The following is a 21,868-nucleotide window of genomic DNA, read 5'->3' as shown; positions in this document are numbered from 1 at the left end:
CCCGGTTTCCGGGCAAACATCCCCCTCCCCCCACCCCTTCCTTATGGGTGTTCCCCTCACCACCCTCCCCCCATTGCTGCCCTCCCCCCAACAGTCTAGTTCACTGGGGGTTCAGTCTTAGCAGGACTCAGGGCTTCCCCTTTCCACTGGTGCTCTTACTAGGATATTCATTGCTACCTATGAGGTCAGAGTCCAGGGTCAGTCCATGTATAGTCTTTAGGTAGTGGCTTGGTCCCTGGAAGCTCTGGTTGCTTGGCTTTGTTGTACATATGGGGTCTCGAGCCCCTTCAAGCTCTTCCAGTTCTTTCTCTGATTCCTTCAACGGGGGTCCTATTCTCAGTTCAGTGGTTTGCTGCAGGCATTCGCCTCTGTATTTGCTGTATTCTGGCTGTGTCTCTCAGGAGCGATCTACATCCAGCTCCTGTCGGTCTGCACTTCTTTGCTTCATCCATCTTGTCTATATGGGTGGCTGTATATGTATGGGCCATATGTGTGTGCATATGTGTGTGTGTGTGTGTGCATGCGCGTGCATGCACAAGAGTGTGTACATTTATGTGTATGTGTATGTATATGTGTAAGAAGAGAGAGAGAGAGACAGCGAGACAGAGAGATAGAGAGACACACACACAGAAAGAGAGATTGATATGTACAATGGTGCCTGTGGAAGTCCAAGAATAGCTATGGAGTTGATAATTTCCCATCTCTACATTGGTTCGAGGAATTGAGTTCAGGTTATCAGGGTTTCTGTTTTTTATGCAGAAGATAACTGTACAATAAACTGGATAACTTAAAATTTGAAAAGAAATAATAATTTTTTCCAATTCCCCAAAATAGAATTCCCCAGAGTTCAAAATATCAGCCGAGCAATGCCCCTGAGTGTTCCTGGATTTGAATGGAATCCTTCTTCCCCTTCCCCCCCCCACCCCATTCTTAACTACTTTGTATCTCACTAAAATATAAGAACAGTTTCCTGTGGATAGATGTGATAACTTGGAAGCCTTTCTTCTGGATTTAGATTAGTGTGAGCAAAGGATGTGTCTCTCAGGTGAGTGGAATGCCATTCTTTGTCACCTTGAAAGTAAAATTATACAGATTTAAGGTTTAAAAATATGAAGTTAAAAGAATAAGTTTCAAAATTCAGACTCAGGACTAAACACTGTGAAAAGCAAGTCCAGGCAGCCCCGCCCTGCCGCTAGGACTAACAGACCATAAAGATAAAGAAAAGGAGTGCAGGAACCAGCCTCAGTTATCAGGACTGACCCAAACCATCTGGCAGAAAGGCACCTCCCCCAGCTTACTCAGAGTCACACCTTAACCAGATGTCCTTCAAACCCTGATACGCCCCTAGCTCCCAAAATCCTGTATGCTCCAGTCAATACGTACTCTCCTGCTGTGCTGTAATCTCACTGCCATGTTTAAATGAGCCAATCACTTATAGTTGCGCCAGAAATTAGCCAATTGTGTGTAACCGCGCCAAACCCCCTAGCCTTCCCTATATAAACCCCTGACTTTTGAGCTTCGGGGTCGACACCTCTGTCTCCTGCGCCGGATACGTGTCAATCCGTAGATCCCTGTAATAGAACTCTGTAATAAACCTCGCCTTTGCTTATTACATCCAAAATGGTCTCTCTGTGTCTGGGGTCCGCGATTTCCCGCGACTTTAGAAAGGGTCTCTCTTCTGGGATCTTTCTTTCTTTCTTTTTTTTTTTATTATTAACTTGAGTATTTCTTATATACATTTCAAGTGTTATTCCCTTTCCCGGTTTCCGGGCAAACATCCCCCTCCCCCCTCCCCTTCCTTATGGGTGTTCCCTCCCAACCCTCCCCCCATTGCCGCCCTCCCCCCATAGTCTAGTTTCTTCTGGGATCTTTCAACCTCAGCTTTCACAAATCCTTTGTAATCACAGTAATTACAAGAAGCTGTGCAGACGAGAGGGTCATGGTACAATGTTCACAAATGCCAATGTGTAGCAAAGGCCTAATAATACACTAGGTGTGAATTATGAAACTCAATTAAGGCCTTTGACAGTCATATTGCCCAGTTAGAATATACATAATTATAAGTAGGACTCCATTTTTTTTTTTTTACAAAAAGAATATTTGCTTGTTAAAGTGTGACATTCAAGAGTTAGCTTAATAGGATGTGGAAAGATTTCCCAATGAATACTGCAGACCTCAGAAGAACAAAGGCGAGCACATGGTTTATTTTAAACAGATGTCACCTGCTGTGGAAACTTCTTTCAGGCAAAGAATACAATGTTCTTACTGTACTCCAGGCCTGTGATGGATTGTTATATACATAGGAGAAAGGGGGAAATAGTCTCTCTATTTCTGCCTTGAACTTAGATGCCTAAAGCAACACAAATCCATCCATTAACATTTTGGGTATTAGGCGGCTGAAAGATTCCCACTAGAATAAAGTTCAGCTTTAGCAGCGTTGTCCTCCTCTGAAGGCTCTAGTTTCTTTGCCTTTCCTGAGTTTGTTCTTATTGTTTGTTTTGTTTCTTTTTGTTTTGTGAACTGTGTCTTCATCTCATGGATCATGGCTCCTTCCCCTGATCCACTGAATACATGTTGTCTGATTATCACTCTTCTCTTCTTATCATGACCCCAGAACTCACTTTAAGCCTGTCCAGATAATACAAGATAATAACTGTATCTCCAGGGGTTGGGGATTTAGCTCAGTGGTAGAGCGCTTGCCTAGGAAGCGCAAGGCCCTGGGTTCAGTCCCCAGCTCCGAAAAAAAGAAAAGAAAAAAAAATAACTGTATCTCCAATACCTTAGAAGCTAGTTTAGTTACATCTTATAGTTATTTCTGCCTCATAAAGTATCAACTGTGTATGCCCTGACACTCGAAATGAGAACACCCCTGAGGGACTGCATGCATTACAGGAAATTGAACATTACATCATTAGCATTGTGTCGTGATGTCACACTGTTTTTATTTTACGTAAAACCACAATAGATTCTCAGAAAAGATCATATCTAGACAACTTCCATATATGGATTTAAAAACAGTGTACGATCTTATGAAAACCAGAAATGAAAATTCCACAATATGTGTGTTAAGTGCGGGGTCAGCTGAAATGACTCAGACCCATTGCAGGGGCCTAAGTACTTTTTCCTTCCACTAAGTGGTGGTTAATGAGCACACAGTAAGCTAAATGGACTGTGCATGCAGTCTTCTTCTTTTGTAGCCTGGGTTCTGCTATTTTTGCACAGGTCTGGTATTCATGTTTTTGCATGTGTCTCATTTGGTAATATCTATGTTACTCACAACACAGGTCTAAGTGTGACAAACATGTTGAGTGTACAGTGGGGTTGTGTCTCAGCGGCTCTACCACAGGTGTCTTGCCTCAGGCCTCTTGGGCATTCTTTGTGCAGAAATGTTAGAACTCATCTACCCAGTGATCCCACAGGGATGTGGGGTGATAGCCAGGACATAATGATTCTCTGTTTTTTGGGGGGGGGGGAAGGAACATGATGCTTTAAGTGTGTTTTAAATATTATCACTTTTACTTTTGAAATTATAACATAATCCCAACATTTCTCCATTCCCTCCACTTCTCCTCCCACCAAACCCTTCCATGTGGGCTGGAGAGATGGCTCAGTATTTGGAAGTGTATTTTACTCTTCCAGAAGAACTGAGTTTGGTGCCTAGTACCCTTGGCAGACGGCTCACAACTGCCTGGACTTCTAGCTCACAGGCTCTGATGCCTCTGGTTGCCTTGGGCATTCACACATACACAGGATGAAAATAAAATAAAATAAAATGTTAAAATGACTCCCATCTACTCTTGCTTGCTCTCTTTCAAGTCCACGACCTCCTTTTTCATTAATTGTTGTTACATGCAACTATGTATAGATTTTCCTACATACATAAATATAACCTATTCAACCTGTCTAATGTTGCTTGTATGTTTATGTTTTCAGTACTGACTACTTGGTATTGGGTAAAAATTGACCTGCTCTTCCCCGGGGAAGACTATCAAAGTCTCAGCATTTCTTAGTTGCATGTAGTTCTTTGTGTAGAGTTGAGGCTTCACAGGCTTTCATCCACTTTGGCATGTCTATTAGCTTGGTAAATCAATTAATTTATTGAGGCTTAGTTACTGAGAAGGAACTGTGTGACTGAAAGGCAGCTGCATCACCAAAAGCTCACCACAGAGGCTGGGGAGAGGGTTCAGTCCATAAAGTGATTGCTGCATTAGCACAGGAGTCTGAGCTCAATACCGAACACCCACGTGACAAGCCAATGCTAGTGGCACACACTTGTGCTCTCATTGTTGGTGAAAGGGGGAGAGCAGATCCTTGGCAGTGAGTAGCAAGCTGACTTGACTTAATTGCTATGTTCTGTGTATGTATGAAAGATTCTGTCTCAAAAAAAGAAAGGCCTTCAAATACCCACAAAGGTGTGTGTGAACCTAAACATAGAAACATACACACACACACACACACACACACACACACACACACACACACACACACACACACACACACCTGCACATACATCTACAAAGTTTGGTTTTGAAGTTCCATCCCAGCATGGATGATAGCTCACCAAAGCTGTAGACATAGAGCACTCTGAACAATTTACAGGTAGCCCGAGGAACCAGAGGCATTTTGTTAAGTTTTATGTGCCCTACAAGTCTACCTTCTCACTGTAGGAAGGGGTTAGCAGTGACTGACTTCATGGAGGACCATACTTTGAGCTGTTGGAAGGGACAAAAGTCCTTAAAGAAAATGGTGTGCAGTAAAGAGTCACAGGGTAGGTTGTAGCTAGACTGGAACTAAAATCCTTGCCCTGCCTTGTTTAGAGCTGCTTCACTCCAGTCCGTTTCTATCTTCAAGAGGCCTCCTTCATGATATACCTTCCTCCTCTTCTTTGAGGTAGGGTTTCAGCGTGTAGCCCTGGCTGGCCTAGGACTTGACACGTACACCAAGCTGTACTTGAAATCGCTGTGCATACCAGGCTTGCCTTGCGCCTGTAGTAGAACGTCTGCTGACTCCCAGTTTCTGGGAGTAGAGAGGCTCTCGAGAGGACCTGGATTCAGTTCCCAGCATTCACACGATAACTCGCAGATGACTCTAAGTCCAGTTTTAGGGGGTCCGATGCCCTCTTCTGATCTCCAAGGATTCTTGCACACTCGTTGATTTTGTGTGTGTGTGTGTGTTTGTGTATGTGTATCATATTAATAGCATATATTAAATAAGTAAAAAATATATTTATTTCTTGCCTACGTAGGTGCAGAGTATCACTCTTTGCCTTTGCTGAGGAAAGGTTTCCTCTTTCAAATTAGCTGCCCCTAAGCCATCATCCAGCTCACACACAAGTCTTGAATCTCCTTCCTTCATTTAAAAACTACCTAAAAATTAAAACTACCTAAAAACTAACTTAAAATTGTCTTCTTCTTTGCAGGATACGGAGACTTGGATGATTTTAATCTGGAGGATGCACTGAAAGAAACTTCCTCAGTAAAGCGTGACTCAAACAAACAAGTCCACCAAGCAAACACAAGTTGTCAGCCATGCACCACACTGACAATCTTGCCTTCAGAAAAGTACACGCATATGAGACTAGCTGAACCTCCATCTACCTGTTTGTTCTGTTGTGCAAGGCTTGTGTCGTTTTGTCATACGTGTGTCATCTTCCTTTTTTTTTTGGTTCTTTTTTTTGGTTCTTTTTTTTTTTTTCGGAGCTGGGGACCGAACCCAGGGCCTTGCACTTCCTAGGCAAGCGCTCTACCACTAAGCTAAGTCCCCAACCCCTCATCTTCCTTTTACATTTAGAAAATTTCATAATTTTCATTATGTGGAAACCACAAGAGAACATGCATCTGCCTTCACCTTTTTTCTGTTGTACAAAAAGAGAACTCCAACCCATTTCATTCCTCTCACTGTTTTGTTTTGAGACAGGGTCTCTTGATTCAGCCCGAGTTGTCCTGAAATTCTCTGTGCCAACAAGGCCGGCTTTGACTTGGGTCCAGTACTAGAGCAACAGTGACTCTTGCCCACTGATGTGCATTTCTAGCTTCAGAACCCATGACTTTTTATGATTCTTCAGTGTGATCCCCACAATGGCCTCGGGGACCTATACCGAGACCATTGTCACGATGTGACTTCTGTAAACCATAAAGCAGCCCCTGTGTTTTACAATCTGCTTCCTTTTGTCCTCCCTTCTCCCTTCAGAGAACCACTTTAGCACCACGACTAGAAGGACAGGAACAACCAGAGCCCCATCAAATCCAGCAGGTAATGAGGTGTGGGAAGTGAGGAAGGCCAGACTCACCTGAGAAGGGACACAAGGAGGGACTCGTTAGGACTCCATCTGGGAAAGGGTCAAAAGGAGCCGTGTAGAATTTTTAGCGGCACATATGAAAAGTTAGCAAAGGCACCCATGTGAATGTTAGATTTAATTCAACAGAATCCCATCTGGCTGGTCACTGTGCCTTACGTGAAAGCCATGCGTTTCCACTTCCCTATTGCTTTGGGTGACGATGGCTGCCAGAATCCAGGTACAGGAGGCAGAAGGGGTGAGCTGAACTTGACTTAAGCCCCAGCCGATCCCCATAGCTCCCAGGTTAAACATGAGCCACTCATAGTAGAGCAGAGTTGGGCAACCTGAGGCCTAAGGAGAAGTCTTCAACGAAGATATTCAGATGTTTTCTTGAAATTCTCTAAGTTATTGAAGATATTGGAAGAGTTTGTGTATGTGGGTCACATCTATAAATACTTCTCATCTGAGAACTTAGAACTAAAAACTGATATTAATCTGAGGAAAATAAAAAGCCATATGCATTTACATATGTGGTGGGTTTTTATGAGAAATAACTGTGCTTATAAGGTGAAAACATAATTTAGAGTATAAATGACATTATTTTATAGTGTTCTGTAATGTCTGGCTTCAATAGAATGCATCTGAATTCTTTGTGTGTTTGTGTGTGTGTGTGTGTGTGTGTGTGTGCGTGTGCATGTCTGTGTCTGTGTGCGCCTCTGTGTGTGTGTGTGTGTGTGATTGCATGCATGTCAGTGTGTGTATATGTGTGTGTGTATGTTTGTGTGTCTGTGTGTGTGCATGTCTGTGTGTGTATATGTGTGTGTGTTTGTGTGTATGTGTGTGTGTATGTGTGTGTTTGTGTGTGTGTGTGTGTGTGTGTGTGTGTTACTGTGAGACAGACCTAGGAATCACTATGTAGACCACACTTTACTAGACAGACCAGACTGGCCTCAAATTCACAGAGATCTGTCTACCTGCCTCTACCTCCCCACCCCCCGAACCCTGTGCTGGGACTACAGATGTGTGTTACCACTCCTCCTGGATTTTTAATAGCTGCATCTGGACTGAGCAGTTTTAAGTTCCTGAGGTTCAGTACAACATGCGGAGAAAATCCAGACTCATGCAAATATGTAGGAGAAAAGGGGAAAGAACTCAATGTACTTTTTTCCTTTAGTATTTTCTTATTTATTTACTCCCTTTTTGTCCAAATTGCTGCCAGTTTCCCTGCTGCCTTACACAGTCTCTCCCTCTATGTCGCCCCTTCTCCTCAGAGAGGGTGGAACCCCCAGGGTATCCGTCTCCACTCCCCAACCCCCACACCTAGCTGGTACATCTAGCCTCTTTGGGACTGGATTCATCCTCTTCCACTGAGGCTAGTAAGGTAGCCCAGCCAGGGAAACAGGATTCACATGTAGGCAACAGCTTTAGGGACAGCCCCTGCTCCAGTTGTTTGGAGCCAACGTGCCCAAGCTGCATATCCGCTACACATGTGTGGGGACCTAGGGCCAGATGTGCATGCTCCCTGGTTGGCGGTTCAGACCTTGAGAGCTCCAAGGGTCCAGGTTAGTTGACTCTGTTCATGGTCCTTTGGAGTCCGTGACCTCTTCTGGTCCTTCAGTCCTTCCTCTAGCTCTTCCATTGGACTCTTCCTATTCTTTGAATGGATCATTCACAGTTTGCTAGCACTGTGCACTAGTCACTTGGAAACACTGATACCCCAACCAATGCACAATGTAATATATTACAGAATCACACCGATTCCTGTTGCCACCTATCTTATTGAACAAAGCGTTCAGTAAGTCATACAGGGTGGCACCACCTGTAATCCCTGCACTGTGGAGGCAGAGGTGGGGAGAATACCAAAAGTTTGAGGATAATCCTGTTCTGTATTGCAAGTTCCAGGGTACTCAGGGTTACAACAGCAAGATCTCTTGTCCAAAAACAAATAAGCAAATAAATGATGAGTAAAACAATGATTTAAAAAACCACCTAGATATTGAAAAGCTGCTCATATCAAAGCCACCAGTAAGTTTTTGGAAAACTGTCTTAAATTCCAAGTTTCGTTACTGGCAGCAGATATGATCAAGGGAGGCTGCAGGGATAGTTCAGTGGCGCAAAGCACTAGTGCCTGTGTGGCAGCATTCCTCTTGGAGGCTCTGCGGGGGAGTTATTTCTCTCCTTTTGCCATACACATTCTTTGGCTTATGACTACTTCGTTCATCTTCAAAACCATGGATATGCCAGTGTTTCCTCTTTCAGTTTGTCTATTTTTCCGTATCTGTAGCCCAGGCTCATTTGAAATTTGTTATATAATTCAGGCTGCCCTCTAAGTCCTCCTCCTCCTGAGTCTGCCTGTCAGATTCTGGGTTCATAGGTGGGCACCACCACACTTGGTTCTCATGGATCTTCTGTGCATACAGTCCTGTCACCTACAGACCGTTTTCAATATCCTTTCCTCATTCTTGCTAGGACTGCTGGTACTGCATTGAATAGAATTGGTAGATTGGACACGGTTATCTTGTTCCTCAGGTTAGAAGGAAATCTTTCAGTGTTTCCCCCTTGACTATGTACCCTGGTGCCATCCTGTGTGGTCTCCATTCCGTTGGGTGACATCGCTTTCATCTTCGTTACTTTTCTTGTTGCTGTAAGAAAGCTCCAGGGTGGAAGTCGCTTAAGGGAGAGTTATTTTTGCCCAGTTTGAGTGATGATGGCATATACTCAGCTCACTCCATCACCTGTGTACAGGCTAGGATCTCAGACCGAAGAACCATGTCATCTGCCGTAGGTGCTTCTTTTCCACACAGTTTACCGAGTCAAGATGATCTCCTACCATATTGCTGGAGGCCTCTCTCTCAGGAGGTTCTAGAACTCATTGAGTTGACAACTCGCGCTAACCACTCTAGCTTCTATGGCTGATATGTGGAATTATCATCAAAAAGATGTTAAATTTTGTCTATTTCTCTTTCCATACCTACTGACATGATCACATGGTTTTTATGCTTCATACTTTTAATGTTTAACGATTTAATTTATGTTGAGCAGTCCTGTGTCCCGGGCATAAATCCAGTTTTGATTATAGGGTGCAATCTTTTAAATATGCTGTTCATTTTCTTTGCTAATGTAATGTTTCCTTGATTTTTGCCTCTATTCATGTAGTTTTGCTTGTTTTTGGCATTCTCCTCTGGCTTCGCGTGAGGGTCATGCTGTTCTCATGAAGTGAATTTGGAATTCTTTCCTCCTCTTCAGATCTGCAAGGATTTGAGAAGGATTAGATTTAGCTTTTCTTTGAATTCATTTTTATAACTTCTCTTACCTGGATATTTCTTTGTTGGGAGGTTGTTAATTATTCTAATTATCATCCATCCGTTTATATTTTGATTTTTCATAATCACCTTAATAGTTTGTGTGCTTTTAGAACTCTATCCATTTCCTCTAGCGTGTCTGATTTTTTGGAATACATTGTCCATTGTAGTTTCCTTTGTACCTATTTAGTATTAGTTGCAATGCCTCCTCTCCCATTTATAATTTTGAGTCCTTAGAACAAGTTTTGAATCTTGTTTTCTTTTCTCAAAAAGCCAACTCCAGATTTCCTTTCTTTCCTCTCCTCCCCTTGTTTTTCCCCGTTTGTTCTGAGGAAAAACCTAGGACCTCTAAGTAAATGCATGCTTGCTTCTGAGCTACGCCACCAGCCCACAAGAACCTTAGCTCCATTAAAGCTTCCTGATGGTTTTCTTGTCTAGAATTCTTTGTCCTCCCTCCTTTCTACACATCCTATTCCTATGCCACTTCTTCCTCTTCCTCCCTCTTTGGAGACTGAATCTTACTATCTTGGCAAGCAGTCCTAGCTGGATCTCAAATGTCAGGTCCTCCCACCTCAGCTTCCTGGATCGTGGCCGTGCACCAGGTGGCCTGCTCTTTCCAGCTTCGTAACAACTTTTCCTCTTATGGGCCGTGTTTCTGTTGCGAATATCTGAACTCTTTACTAAGCATTCAATTCTGAAACACTTCCTTTTGAAAATTTAATGGTTTAATATTTAAGCAAATAGAACCTATCAATTTGCAGTTAGTTTTATAAAATGAAACCCATTGCTTTTAGTTTTGGAAGTTTAATTATTCCAGCACATTTTGCTGAAAAGATTTCTTCCTCCCTTGAGTTACTTTGCATATGTATAACAAAAATCACTTGAGCAGATCTGAGGTCTTTTGAGCTCTTCATTCTGTTCTGTTGCCTGTATCTATCTGTCTGCCACATCTTTGGTAAATGTTAACTATGAAATATTAGGTAGAGTGATTCATCCCACTTTATTCTTTATAAGGTTTAAAAACGACAATCTCAGGTTCTGCCTTCCCCAAAAAGTTTAGATCAAATTTGACTATTTATGGAAAGAAACAATCAGTGGGACTTCTATAGGCTTTCATTGACCCTAGAGAGTGTGGGAGATGATGTTGCCAGTGTGGTGTGTTTTCTGGTGTGTGTCTTTATTTGGATCTTCTTGGTTTTATACCTTTAGGTTTACTTTACGTTTATAGTAATTTCCCTCACCTCTGCTTTAAATACTTTGCTTTCTGAGACACTGCTGAAATGAGTTCAGTAGCATCGACATGTAGTAGTGATGACAAGGCAGCATCCAATCCATCACTTACAAAATGCCACAGTAGTTCTCCTTTACTCTTAACCTGGGCCCCATGTAACCCCACTGATCACGTTGGAGTGACACGCAGGAAGCACAGAGACAGAGACAGGAAGTGGATAATAAACCTTACATGTCACCGTCCAGTGACGTATTCCCAACAATTGGCCTGTAGGGTCATTTCACGTTTGACTACAACACCCATTTGTTTCTTGTTCTGTGACGGTGCAAGTGAGTTGTTTGGAAATCCTTGTTGTTTTTTCTTTTCATTTCTTTCTCTTTTTGTTTTTGTTGTTGTTTCTTTAATGCAGGGTTTCTCTTGGCTGTCTTGGAACTCACTCTGTGGACCAGGCTGTTTTCAAGTTCAGAGATCCTCTTGCCTCTGTTCCTCAGAGTGCTGTGATTAAAAGAGTGCATCGCCATAGATCACATGAAACTCAAGACGGATGACCAAAATGCGGATGCTCCACTCCTTCTTTAAAAGGGGAACAAAAGTACCGTTAGAAGGGGATAGGGAGGCAAAGTTTAGAGCAGTCTGAAGGAACGGCCATTCAGAGCCTACATGTGGCTCCACATGTGGCCCATACTTATACAGCCACCAAACCAGATAAGATGGATGAAGCAAAGAAGTGCAGGCTGACAGGAACCAGATATATATTTTTTCCCAAAATGTTTTCTGCTGAGTGTTTAGAAACTAGCTTTTTAGATCTTTGATCCACTTTTAGTTGATTTTAATGTATGGTATAGCATGATGGTCAAATTTGCTTCTTTAACCACTTTCAGTTTGTAAAGCAGTTCTCTGTACAGCACATAAATGCTAGCTTATAAAACAATTCTCTGCACATTACAGACAACACCAGCTCATTCATCTCTGGGCATCATAATCTGCTGTTTAGTTCTTGCACAAACAGTGGAGGAAACCATAGCTCATAGGTCTCGGGGATCGTCTAGAATTCCCTCTCCATGTGTGCAGCAGATCTAGGCTCATGTTTTAGCTCTGGTCAAGTGGTGAGATATGGGTCTCTCGGTCCCCAACCTATGAAGAATGGTTAGAATCTCCCTCATTTAAACCTGTTCCATCTCTTTGCCATCTTTTTCCGGGTAGTCATGAGGTTGTATAGGAGCTTAAATAAGTACTAACGATGGTCTATTCACGGTGTGACTTCCTTAAACTATGATGTAGGTATGCATTTTATTATTATTTATTTTTTATTGCTGTTTTCCCTCCTACTGTCAGAGAGAGGGGACCACATCACCACTACTACAACGAGAAGGCCAGGAACAACTAGAGCACTGTCAAATCCTATGGGTAAGACAAGCTCTCAGAGGAAAAAAGGAAGGAAGGATTTTCCACATCAGCTACCTGTTTCAGTGGGTATCCTAGTTTGTGTTTCTATGGTGATAATTAAACACCATGATCAAAACCAACATAGAAAAGAAAGGGTTTATTTTATTTGGCTTATGACCACCAGTGTAGGGATGGTACCTTTCACGGTGTACCGTGTCCTTCCCCACTGATCGATCACTGAGAAAATGCCTAACAGCCTGAGCTTATGGCGGCCTTTTCCTAAACACGGTTCCCTCCTTGTAGATGGCTCTAGCTCATGCCGACATAAAAACTACCCAGTACAGCAGTGATTATCTCTTTTGTTCTGTGGTCCCTAGAACTTGATGGGTTTGACTTGGAAGATGCCTTGGATGATCAGAACGATCTAAATGGCCCCAAAAAGCCAAGTACAGGAGAAGGAGGAGGTAAGTTCTAGATGTTCAACATCACAGGCCAGTGCTATAGTTCCTGGTATGGTTTGTCTTATACCTGCAATGGCGTTCTGACACGTCCAGAGTACTGTAGATCTGGGTCAGATCTGGGCCACGTTGAGTTGCAGGAGAACCCCACAACAGTAGTACTGATATATTTTGGTCGGGATTCTCCGAATTATTGGGAATCTCAATAACTATTGTCTTTGTGTGTCATATCTACCTCTGTTAAATATCTATATATTTAATTTTTTTTAAAAAATCAGTATTGTTTGTATAAAATGATAATACTAAACCAATACATATTAACATAAATAGCACATTATATGAGTCTGTGTGTCAAGAGAAAAACAATTTGTCAGAGAGTGGCATTATTTTATACTTCTTAGAAATTTCTAGAATATCAATCTTGCTAGGAGATACCTGGATTCTCATATTGAGATATGCAGCTTGAAAGCTGTCCTCTGACCTACACACACACACACACACACACACACACACACACACACACACACACTTAAATACAATTAAATTCAAAAGGGTTTAAAACAGACATATAAATGAATAATACATTTTAAAAAGTGTTTACCTTTCCTCACTTAGTTCTCCTTTCATTACTTTTCTGGTTGCCCTGACCAAGTACCTAGCAAGCGAAGAGAAGAGGAAGGATTCTTTCATCTTATCATTTTAGAAGCGATGAGACCCCGATATGACTCTGCTGCTCGAGTTGTATCCGCACATAGGAAGCAGAGAGACAGAGACAGGAAGTAGGATAGTAAAACCCAGATGTCACCTTCCAGTGATGTATTTCCAAAAGCAGGCCTCAAGAGTCCCAGCACATGAGCCTATAGGGGCATTTCACATTTGAACTACGACACCCGTTCAATGGACTTGTGCCCATTTGTAGTTTTCCAGCATTGCAGGTTAGGCTTTGGAAAACCTTATTCTCTTATGGTTTATAAAAGTTCAGTGTAATGCTGCGTGCTATAATAAAAAAAAAATCTAACTTGCTGCTAACACCACCCATACCACTGGAAAAGACTCACAGTAGCTTACAAAGGCTTCACCCGAAATCTTGTCGACAAGCACCATCAGTGGCTGTCCTGGACTGACGGATTCATTTCATTCAGTTTTAAGAAATGCTTCCCAAGTCATCCAGTTGGTACGACATTCATTCTGCCTGGCAAAAGTGGTCTCATGACACAAAGCAGACAAAGCCAAGTAAGAGAAGGAACAGTGACGCCAGGGGCTTATCAAGTCACCCCTCTGTCCTCTGGAATAGAGCGGGACGGCTTTAAGCACACTTTGCACACAGAGCATAGGACATTCAGGAAGATGTGTACTTAATCACTGAACTATGGTTAATAATGATTCTGCTTCTTGTATTAGTCATCTGTGATTGTTTTGCAGATCGTGAGAAAGTTAAGACTTATTTTTGCAGAAAGACATTAATCTCCTTGGTTCAGTTAAGAAGCAGAGTCTTCTATAGAGTCAGAGCCTCAGAGAGCTGCCATCGAGGCAGAGGGATGGCGTCTCATCTGAACTTAATTATAGGATTGTATTTCTTCTCTCTGTGGTCACACAAACACTCAAGATGATTGGCCGTTCTACAGAACATATACATCGGCAGTGAGCTGTCTGAGGGGCCGGTTGAAATTTTGCCTACCCCCTTTCTTCCTTATTCATTTCCCTCAACCTCCTTCCCTTCCCCCTCCTTCTCCCCCTCCCCATCGATCCTTAGTATGAGCACAAGGTGTGGTTCTGAGACCTTACATCTGCTGTGCCACTGAACCACACTCTCAGTTCCATGAAGAACACTCACGTGTCATGGACAACTTTGACTAATCCAAATGTTTGCTGCTGAGATTTTTTCTTTTGGCCACTGAAGTGTGTGGTTTTTCTGTAGGTTGATCAGACAAGGATCTCGAAGATATCTTGGGAGGCGGGGGATACAAACCTGACAAGAATAAAGGTAGGAATGTTGCTTTGTTTGGCAACACATGGATTTTCCTTAAAATGCTAACCATCCGGCCACCAGGTAAACATGTCACTCTCAGCCTCTGGCAAATCAGGCTTTGACATGTGCACCTGTCATGTGCAGTAGGCTCTCATTCTTGTGGGTGGGGGCTCATTTGTGAGCCATCCTGGGATGCTACCCATTTGCTCTGTTGCTCTTTAAGCCTGAGCTGGTGTCCCCACTACCTAGGTGCACCTCATAAGCCAGTTTTCCATGCAGTGCGAGGGTTCAAACTTAACATGGCACACATTTTAAAGAAGCCCCTAGCAAATCAGATGTTTACAAAATTCCTTTGGATTCCATTTCCCCTTCCCAGGAAGATTCACACTTCCCTCCTATTGGATTCCAGGAAGTGGAAAATCTCCTTGGGGTGTATCCTGTGAGCAAAGAAACTATTTTCAATTAAAAAGACAAAAAGTTGGGGGAGGGGAAGGAGAGGGAATGGGTGCTGATGGACAGGAAGGCGGGAAGGGGAATAACATCTGAAATTTAAGTTAAGAAATATATCTAATAAAAAATTCAAAGAAAGAAAAATTAATACAAAAAGCAATTTATAAGAAAAATTATCTAATGAAAAATTAAAAAAAAAAAGAAAGCCAAAAAGTCCCACATCGTTCCTTGGTGGGTCTGAGCCCCAGGTCCTGTTTATCAGCTGATAGAATCCATTCTTACCTTAAAGATCATGGGAGCTTTGCTACTTTGCAACAGAATTTCAAGGTAGCCATCCCTGAGGTTTAACTGTGTTTAAATGTGTAGGAAAATTAAACCACAGGATCAGACTGTCTAGAGGTTTCAATCCAGACTGACACACAAAACAACACACAAATCAAAAACAACCAACTGAAAAAAAAAGCCCTTAATATTAAAAAAATAATGTAGCACTGGTTCAGGAAAACTACGGAATCTTCATCCAGCCTCGCCCAAGGAGCCTCCATTGTAGAACCATAGAGCTGGTTGTTCTAAATCGGAAGTTGTTATCTGTGAAATAAAGTCACCTATTGAAGTTATATCTGTGAAATAAAGTTACCTATTGACATTTTGGAAATTATGTTAGATCTCATTGTGTGTGTGTGCGCGTCTGTGTGTGTGTGTGTGTGTGTGTGTGTGTGTGTATGTGTGTGTGTGTGTGTCTGTGTCTGTGTGTCTGTGTGTGTGTCTGTGTCTTTGTGTGTGTCTGTTTGTGTCTATGTCTGTGTGTGTCTGTGTGTGTGTCTGTGTGTGTCTATGTCTGTGTGTGTGCCTATGTGTGTGTGTGTATGTCTGTGTGTCTGTGTGTGCGTGCCTGTGTGTGTATCTATGTGTATGTGTGCCTGTGTGTGCATGTGTGCCTTTGTCTGTGTGTGTGTGTGTGTGTGTGTGTGTGTGTGTGTGTGTGTGAAATTTTATCACATGTTTAGATTTCAATAGCCCTTAACACAACCAGGGAGAGATTATCATAAAATCTCTTCTGCATGCTTCCCCTTGAACAGTCATGTCCCTCCCAAGCCTCATGTTTGCAGTTTCCACAGCTGTTCATGACTGAAACCTTTCTTCACACATCTGTCAGATGGGATCTTAAGCTTGGATGGGGTGAGATGTCTGAGTCTTGTGTGGTGAAGTACGTTCCTGTTGGAACCCATAGGTGTCATATGCCACAGTTGTGACCTTTCAAATAATCACTTTTGACAAGATGTTGGAATGTTGTGGTGTTTGAAACCCTTTGTTTATTATTCATGTTATGATGGAGAAATTGTAGCAGGGTCCGCAGAATTCAAGCTTTGAGTCCATCAAGACCCCTCTTTCCGAGTCCAGGCTGAAGTTGAGCATTTGCTTCGTTCTTGCAAGCACTATGCCTTGCATATGGGAACAGTGTTCTGTTGCTTAAAATACCCCGCAGTCATGTTTGTCCCCAGAAAGACATTTCCAGATGGTGTCATCTCAAGGAAAAAGCTGTAAAAGCCTCTAAGTTAAAATTCCAGGGGTCAGGAGGACACGGAGCATTTAAAGGGTGACAATTGGTATTTCCAGACAGGGAGAGAAGGGCAGTGGTTACCTCTGTAAGTGTGCATGGGAACGAAAGCCTGAGTGACAGGCCGGGGGCTTCAATTCATTAAATGTACTGGTTTTAGAAAGGAAGAGGTGTCTGGAAATTCTTTAATTGGGCTCACGTTGGAGCTCATCTTGTAAAGAATAATTAATTGTTGGCTACAGTTACTCCCTCCTTCACCCATCACTGTAGGTGTCAGAAAAGAAGATCAAAGGGGACACGGGAACACGGGTGACATTCACAGACACCATCCCTTCCACCAAAAACCAAGCTCATGATGGGGAGCGAAGGGGAAGCATCATATAATTTCCATACATTATAAACTCAATTAGCAAACTTCCTCGACTCCAGTCTTTACAACGTAGCTTCAGTCATTCTGGTGTGGATTTGTCAAGTAATATGTTATCCGTTGTGTATTTTTTCCTCAAGACAACATTGTTGACACACTGCGAGTGTGTACCTGAGTCCTCGAGCATTTCTTGAAGTGAGTGGCTTGCAAACCCTCCATTCTTCCTCCTCCTTTGACCTTTCAGGATTCACACTGTTGCCCTTTTTTGCAAGTGGTCTTCTTTTCGTAGTGTGGATGAGAGAAGGTCCAAAGAGGTTTCGTTGGAGTCGTTTCCACAATATTTCTGGCTTTAATGTGGGGAAATACTGTTCTATGGTGAGGAGACACATCAGACACCCACAGTCGCTCCAACAGATCAGGGAGTGCAACATGAGCATAGGGAAGTTGTTGAGCTGCTCTTCATGTATAACGTTGGATGTTTGGATGTAGATAACAGCGCATTACCTACAGAGTAGTCTCAGTTTTGTGGTAGGAAATGGATGAACATGGCTGTGAGAGATTTTGCAACTGCAGGAATACTATATTCCCTGGTCGTTAGCCCAGATAGTACATTTTGGAGTAATTTTTCTGTTTGCTCTTATTTAGCAATTATAAGTTTTTTTGCAGCAATATTTTCCTCCTTTTATTACTTTTTTTTAGTAATTACAAGCTTTTTATAGCAATATTTTCCCCCTTTTTATTACTTTTTTCTGTTCTTATTACTTTTTTTTTTTCAGCAGAGTTTTTTTTTACAGCCCCAGGTTGCCTGGATGTTGCGAGCTTTCTGACTTAGCTCTCTAGGTTCAAGGGTGGCGCCACCTGGCGTAGCTTTATTTATTGACTTTAAAAACACCGTACCTCTCTTGCTATTGCAATAAAAGCACATTTTAAAAATATTTAAAAGCCCTTGCTGTTTCTTGCTGGAAGCCTGGGACACTCACAGAGTCCCCAGCAGTTGTCAACATAATCACTCCACCATCCCATGATTCTCTGTGTCCTTGACAACCAGATGTGTCAGGCACTCGATGGGAGCCACAAGCTAGGTGGCCATCAGAGAGGGGCAGACTCCTGCCTCATGTCCCTGCCTCTCCCAGCAAGTGGCTCCACAGGACTGGAGGCTGACGTGTGTGTGTGTGTGTGTGTGTGTGTGTGTGTGTGTGTGTTTGTGTGTGTGTGTGTGTGTGCATTGTTGTCTTTGTTTCTGAACTGCTGAAAGTCTGACACTTCTGTTAACAGCAGAGCTTATTCATAATTTATCAACCCATTGTCTTTCCCTATAAGAATAATAAATAATAATTAATGGTAATATTAATAAAGGAAAGATGTTTATTTACCTCCAAGTTCTGGGAGCCGGGTGACCAAGATGGGTGGCTATATCTGGTGAAGGACTCACGTTGCACCCTAACATGGCAGAAAGACAAAAGGGCAAATGGGCACAGATCCAAAGGACAACACAGCCTGCTCTTGTGGCACCGAACGGAAGCATCACGCTTTTTACCGCAAGTTTCCGTGGGGACAAGATTTATTCAAACCACTGAGCACAACTTCCTCACTGAAGTAATTCCTCTTATTCTATGGGGTCCATCCAAGTAAAGGTGGTTGCTATAGCAACAAGGTCCCTGTAACCTCAATCAGGCAAAGCATCATAGTTTTGTAATCTTTGCATTCAATCAGAACAGGGCATTTGTCCTGGTCACAGTTTCATGTCTTTGAATATATGTGTTTTTAGAAAGTCGGTATATATCGTGATCTCATGTTCATGCCCTTGTCCCAGTTTCTCCTCACTGTTTTATAATAATTTATATCACCGAGCCCTTTTCCATATATCACCAAACATTTTACGTTGCTATTTGTCAGTGGATGGACTGCCAGACCGAAGGCTGTCATGAAAGAACTGTGCTGCTGTGAACATCTGTATATGGGCGTATAGAAGATTTCACACAGGCATAGTTTTTAACTGTCTTGAGTATATGTGGGCATTGGCATCCGCTCAGCATCTGCTAGGGTCTCTGTGCTGGGTCCAGACATGGCTCCGTTTCACTTGTGGGTGCCCCTTCAATACCCGAACTATATATTATATATTGTCTCTTTACTAATCTCGCTGCACTTGCCCAAAATTCTCCTCCTGAGAGTTAACCAGAGAACAAAGTCTCTGCTGGGATTTTCAGAGACTTCCTTTGTCTCTGCAATGAATCTGAGTCTTCACCTTAGCCTCAGGCAGACTCTTCAGACGGGGGCAAAAAGCAGCCACATTCTTCACCAAAACACCACAAAAACAATCTCCAGGCCACACACTGAAATTATTCTCCCCTGAAGCCCCCTGGGCCAGGTCTATGCAGTTAAAATCACTCATAGCCACAAAGTCTTCCTGCCAGGATAGCTCATTGGGCCCCACTCAAACCATTTCGTGGCTTTCCAAATCCAAAGTCCCAAAATTCACGTTCTTCCAAACAAAAGTACAGTCAGGATTATCAGTAATACCCAGGCCTTGGTATCAACTTCTGACTTACTTAGGGTTTTACTGCTGCGGACAGACAGTGTGACCGAGGCAGCTCTCACAGGGACAACATGTGACTGGGGCTGGCTTACATGGACAGAAGTTACCTGAGTGCCCCTGAGGGCTTCAACTGATAATAAAGAGTTGCCATAGCCAATGGCTGAGCAGAAAGACAGAAAGACAGTTCATGGGGTTGGGAGAGAGGAGAGGATGAAGAGAGTCACCATGATCCAGAGTTAGAAGGATCAGATTTAAGAGCTACAGGAGAGAAAGCAGCCTATGATGTAGGTAGAAGGGAATAGGACCCTATTGGGGGAGTGGGGTGTTTCCCAGAAGGTAACAGGGCAGCAAAGATAAAACATAGATTTAAAGGTGTGAAACCTGGGATGCTGGGTGGAAGGGAGATGTATGGTAGCTGTCAGGAGAATTAGAAATGTGTCTTTCATTCTAAAAACCAGAGAACTCTTGGGCAGGTGCCATGACTGTACTAAGGAGCCAAAGTTGTTCAATTAATTCACTGCTTCAGTCTGGTACATTGAGGTCCCAACTGAGTGTCGCATTATCCTGCAAAGCAGGATAAAAGTTTCTAGTTCTCACCAGCTGCTATTTCTCTAGCAATAGCACATCTTGGATCAAAGTGACCCAAACCTCCTTGGAGACTGAGAAATCTGTCAGCAGTCCAACTCTTAGACGTGTTAGAGGTGCTGCTGTCTAATTAAGCTATAAACAAAGTTACTTTCTCATGAGAAAATGACCATGAAGTCCACGTCCTCAGGTTCGCAGCCTATTTGGGAGACAGAGCACCAGGATCCTCTGCTTGAGGAAGTTGCCTCCTCTGTATCTCAGTGTGCTGAGAGTGACCGAACCATCCTAGAGTGCCCTGCAGCAGGGAAGCTAGGAGCAGTCGCCTCATGACATTTCTCTAAATTAAAGAAAAATAGTGTCAATCCTAATCCCTAGAGAATGGCTAAGCAGACAGAGGGACCTGTGGCCCTGAATAGCCAGAGAAATCCTGCCCTCTGTGGATTGGCTGCCTACCTTTGGGCTATCATAGGCAAGGGAAAACTCTCAATATTTGCACCAGATCCAGTCTTTTCCAATAGTTTGGCCTGTGCCCTAATTAACTTAAAAACACTTAATAATTTTAGTATTAATAATTTATTCCACATTTCAGCTACATAATTCAGTCTGTGCCTAAAATGGGAAAAATGAAAGAAAGTAAATTCTTAGTAATCTCAGATGTAAGAGTCAGGGACTTTAGAGAATTATACAGCCTTTGTTGGATAACTAAACCTTCAAGAAGTTCCTCTTAAACCTTGAGTGTAACCAAGGAAGACTGAGCCAGAAAGCAACATTCTGGTTCACTTCTTTACTAGACTCAAGGACAATCATATACATACACACATCAATCACAGACATTTTCTTCTGTCCTCTCCTGCTTACATGGAAAGCAATGGAGCCAGAAACTCAGATGATAAACTTCAGTCCAAACACAAGAAGCCAATTAAAATAACAACAACAATAAAGAAACCTGGTTTGATGGCACACACTTTTATTGCAAGGACAGAGTCTCCATATCCTCCCTACCCAGCTAGCCGGGCTGGGTATTAAGACAGATTAATATTCCTAGTCAAATGAAAACTCCCATTTTATAAAAACTGGTGGATGGCACCTGAAGAGTAAACCCCAAGGTTGTCCTCTGCCCTGCACACATGCAAGCTCACATATGCAGAGCCACAGGACCACACGAGCCTGTAAAAGATTTTTCATGAGCCAGGAAGATAGCTCAATGGGTAAAGGTTCTTGTGTGGCCAAGCCTGACATAATTAGTTCACTACCTGGGACCTACCCAGAAACCTGACTCCTACCAGATGGCCCTGACCTCCATGCTTTGAGGTTTGGTCTGTTGCTCTGTATTGTAATGCTAACTGCAGGCCTCCATGGCCTGATTGTCCCAGAGACAAGAGAGTCCACATGTAGACCCAAGTGATACTATGGAAACTTGTGTCCCCAAATTATTTCTGATAAGTGAATAAGGATTCCAACAGTCAACAGCTGGGCACAGGCAGGGTTTAGCATCCCAGGACTTCAGGCATCCAAGAAGAACCATGAGTAATAAAGAAAGTGAAGGGAGGAGGAAGCCACCATGGGTCAGGTGGGTTGGCTAATTGGAGTTAAGAGCAGCCCAGATGGAACACAACAAATTATATAGTGGGATTATTATCAGGGAAACAGACATAACAGCCAGAGGGTCCATGGCTGCCCACCTCCTGTGCTGGTTAAGGCTTAATGTAAATATGAAGCTTGTGTGTGTCTTTTATCTGGGAACTAAGT

General features: G+C 42.8%; 2 protein-coding genes across 2 annotated transcripts in view; both read left to right on the top strand.

Annotated features, from left to right (window-relative positions):
• The window catches only part of LOC148006393 (uncharacterized), a 40,128-nt gene extending 33,234 nt beyond the window's left edge, over nucleotides 1-6,894 (top strand). Inside the window, exon 4 of the mRNA XM_087655373.1 lies at nucleotides 5,420-6,894. The gene's annotated coding sequence lies outside the window, so the exon portion shown is untranslated. The remainder of the gene's footprint in view (nucleotides 1-5,419) is intronic.
• A 3,686-nt stretch (nucleotides 6,895-10,580) lies between these two features.
• The window catches only part of LOC120101881 (uncharacterized), a 42,104-nt gene continuing 30,816 nt past the window's right edge, over nucleotides 10,581-21,868 (top strand). Inside the window, exons 1-2 of the mRNA XM_087655073.1 lie at nucleotides 10,581-12,660; nucleotides 14,573-14,638. Of these exons, the coding sequence (XP_087511199.1) occupies nucleotides 12,625-12,660; nucleotides 14,573-14,638 (102 nt within the window). The 5' untranslated portion in view covers nucleotides 10,581-12,624. The remainder of the gene's footprint in view (nucleotides 12,661-14,572; nucleotides 14,639-21,868) is intronic.

This window comes from Rattus norvegicus, chromosome 3 (assembly GCF_021556685.1).
Source record: "Rattus norvegicus strain SHRSP/BbbUtx chromosome 3, alternate assembly SHRSP_T2T, whole genome shotgun sequence".
Classification (NCBI taxonomy): Eukaryota; Metazoa; Chordata; class Mammalia; order Rodentia; family Muridae; genus Rattus; species Rattus norvegicus.
Note: the sequence above shows the minus strand (reverse complement) of the source record. Positions and strands in the feature narration are given on the sequence as shown.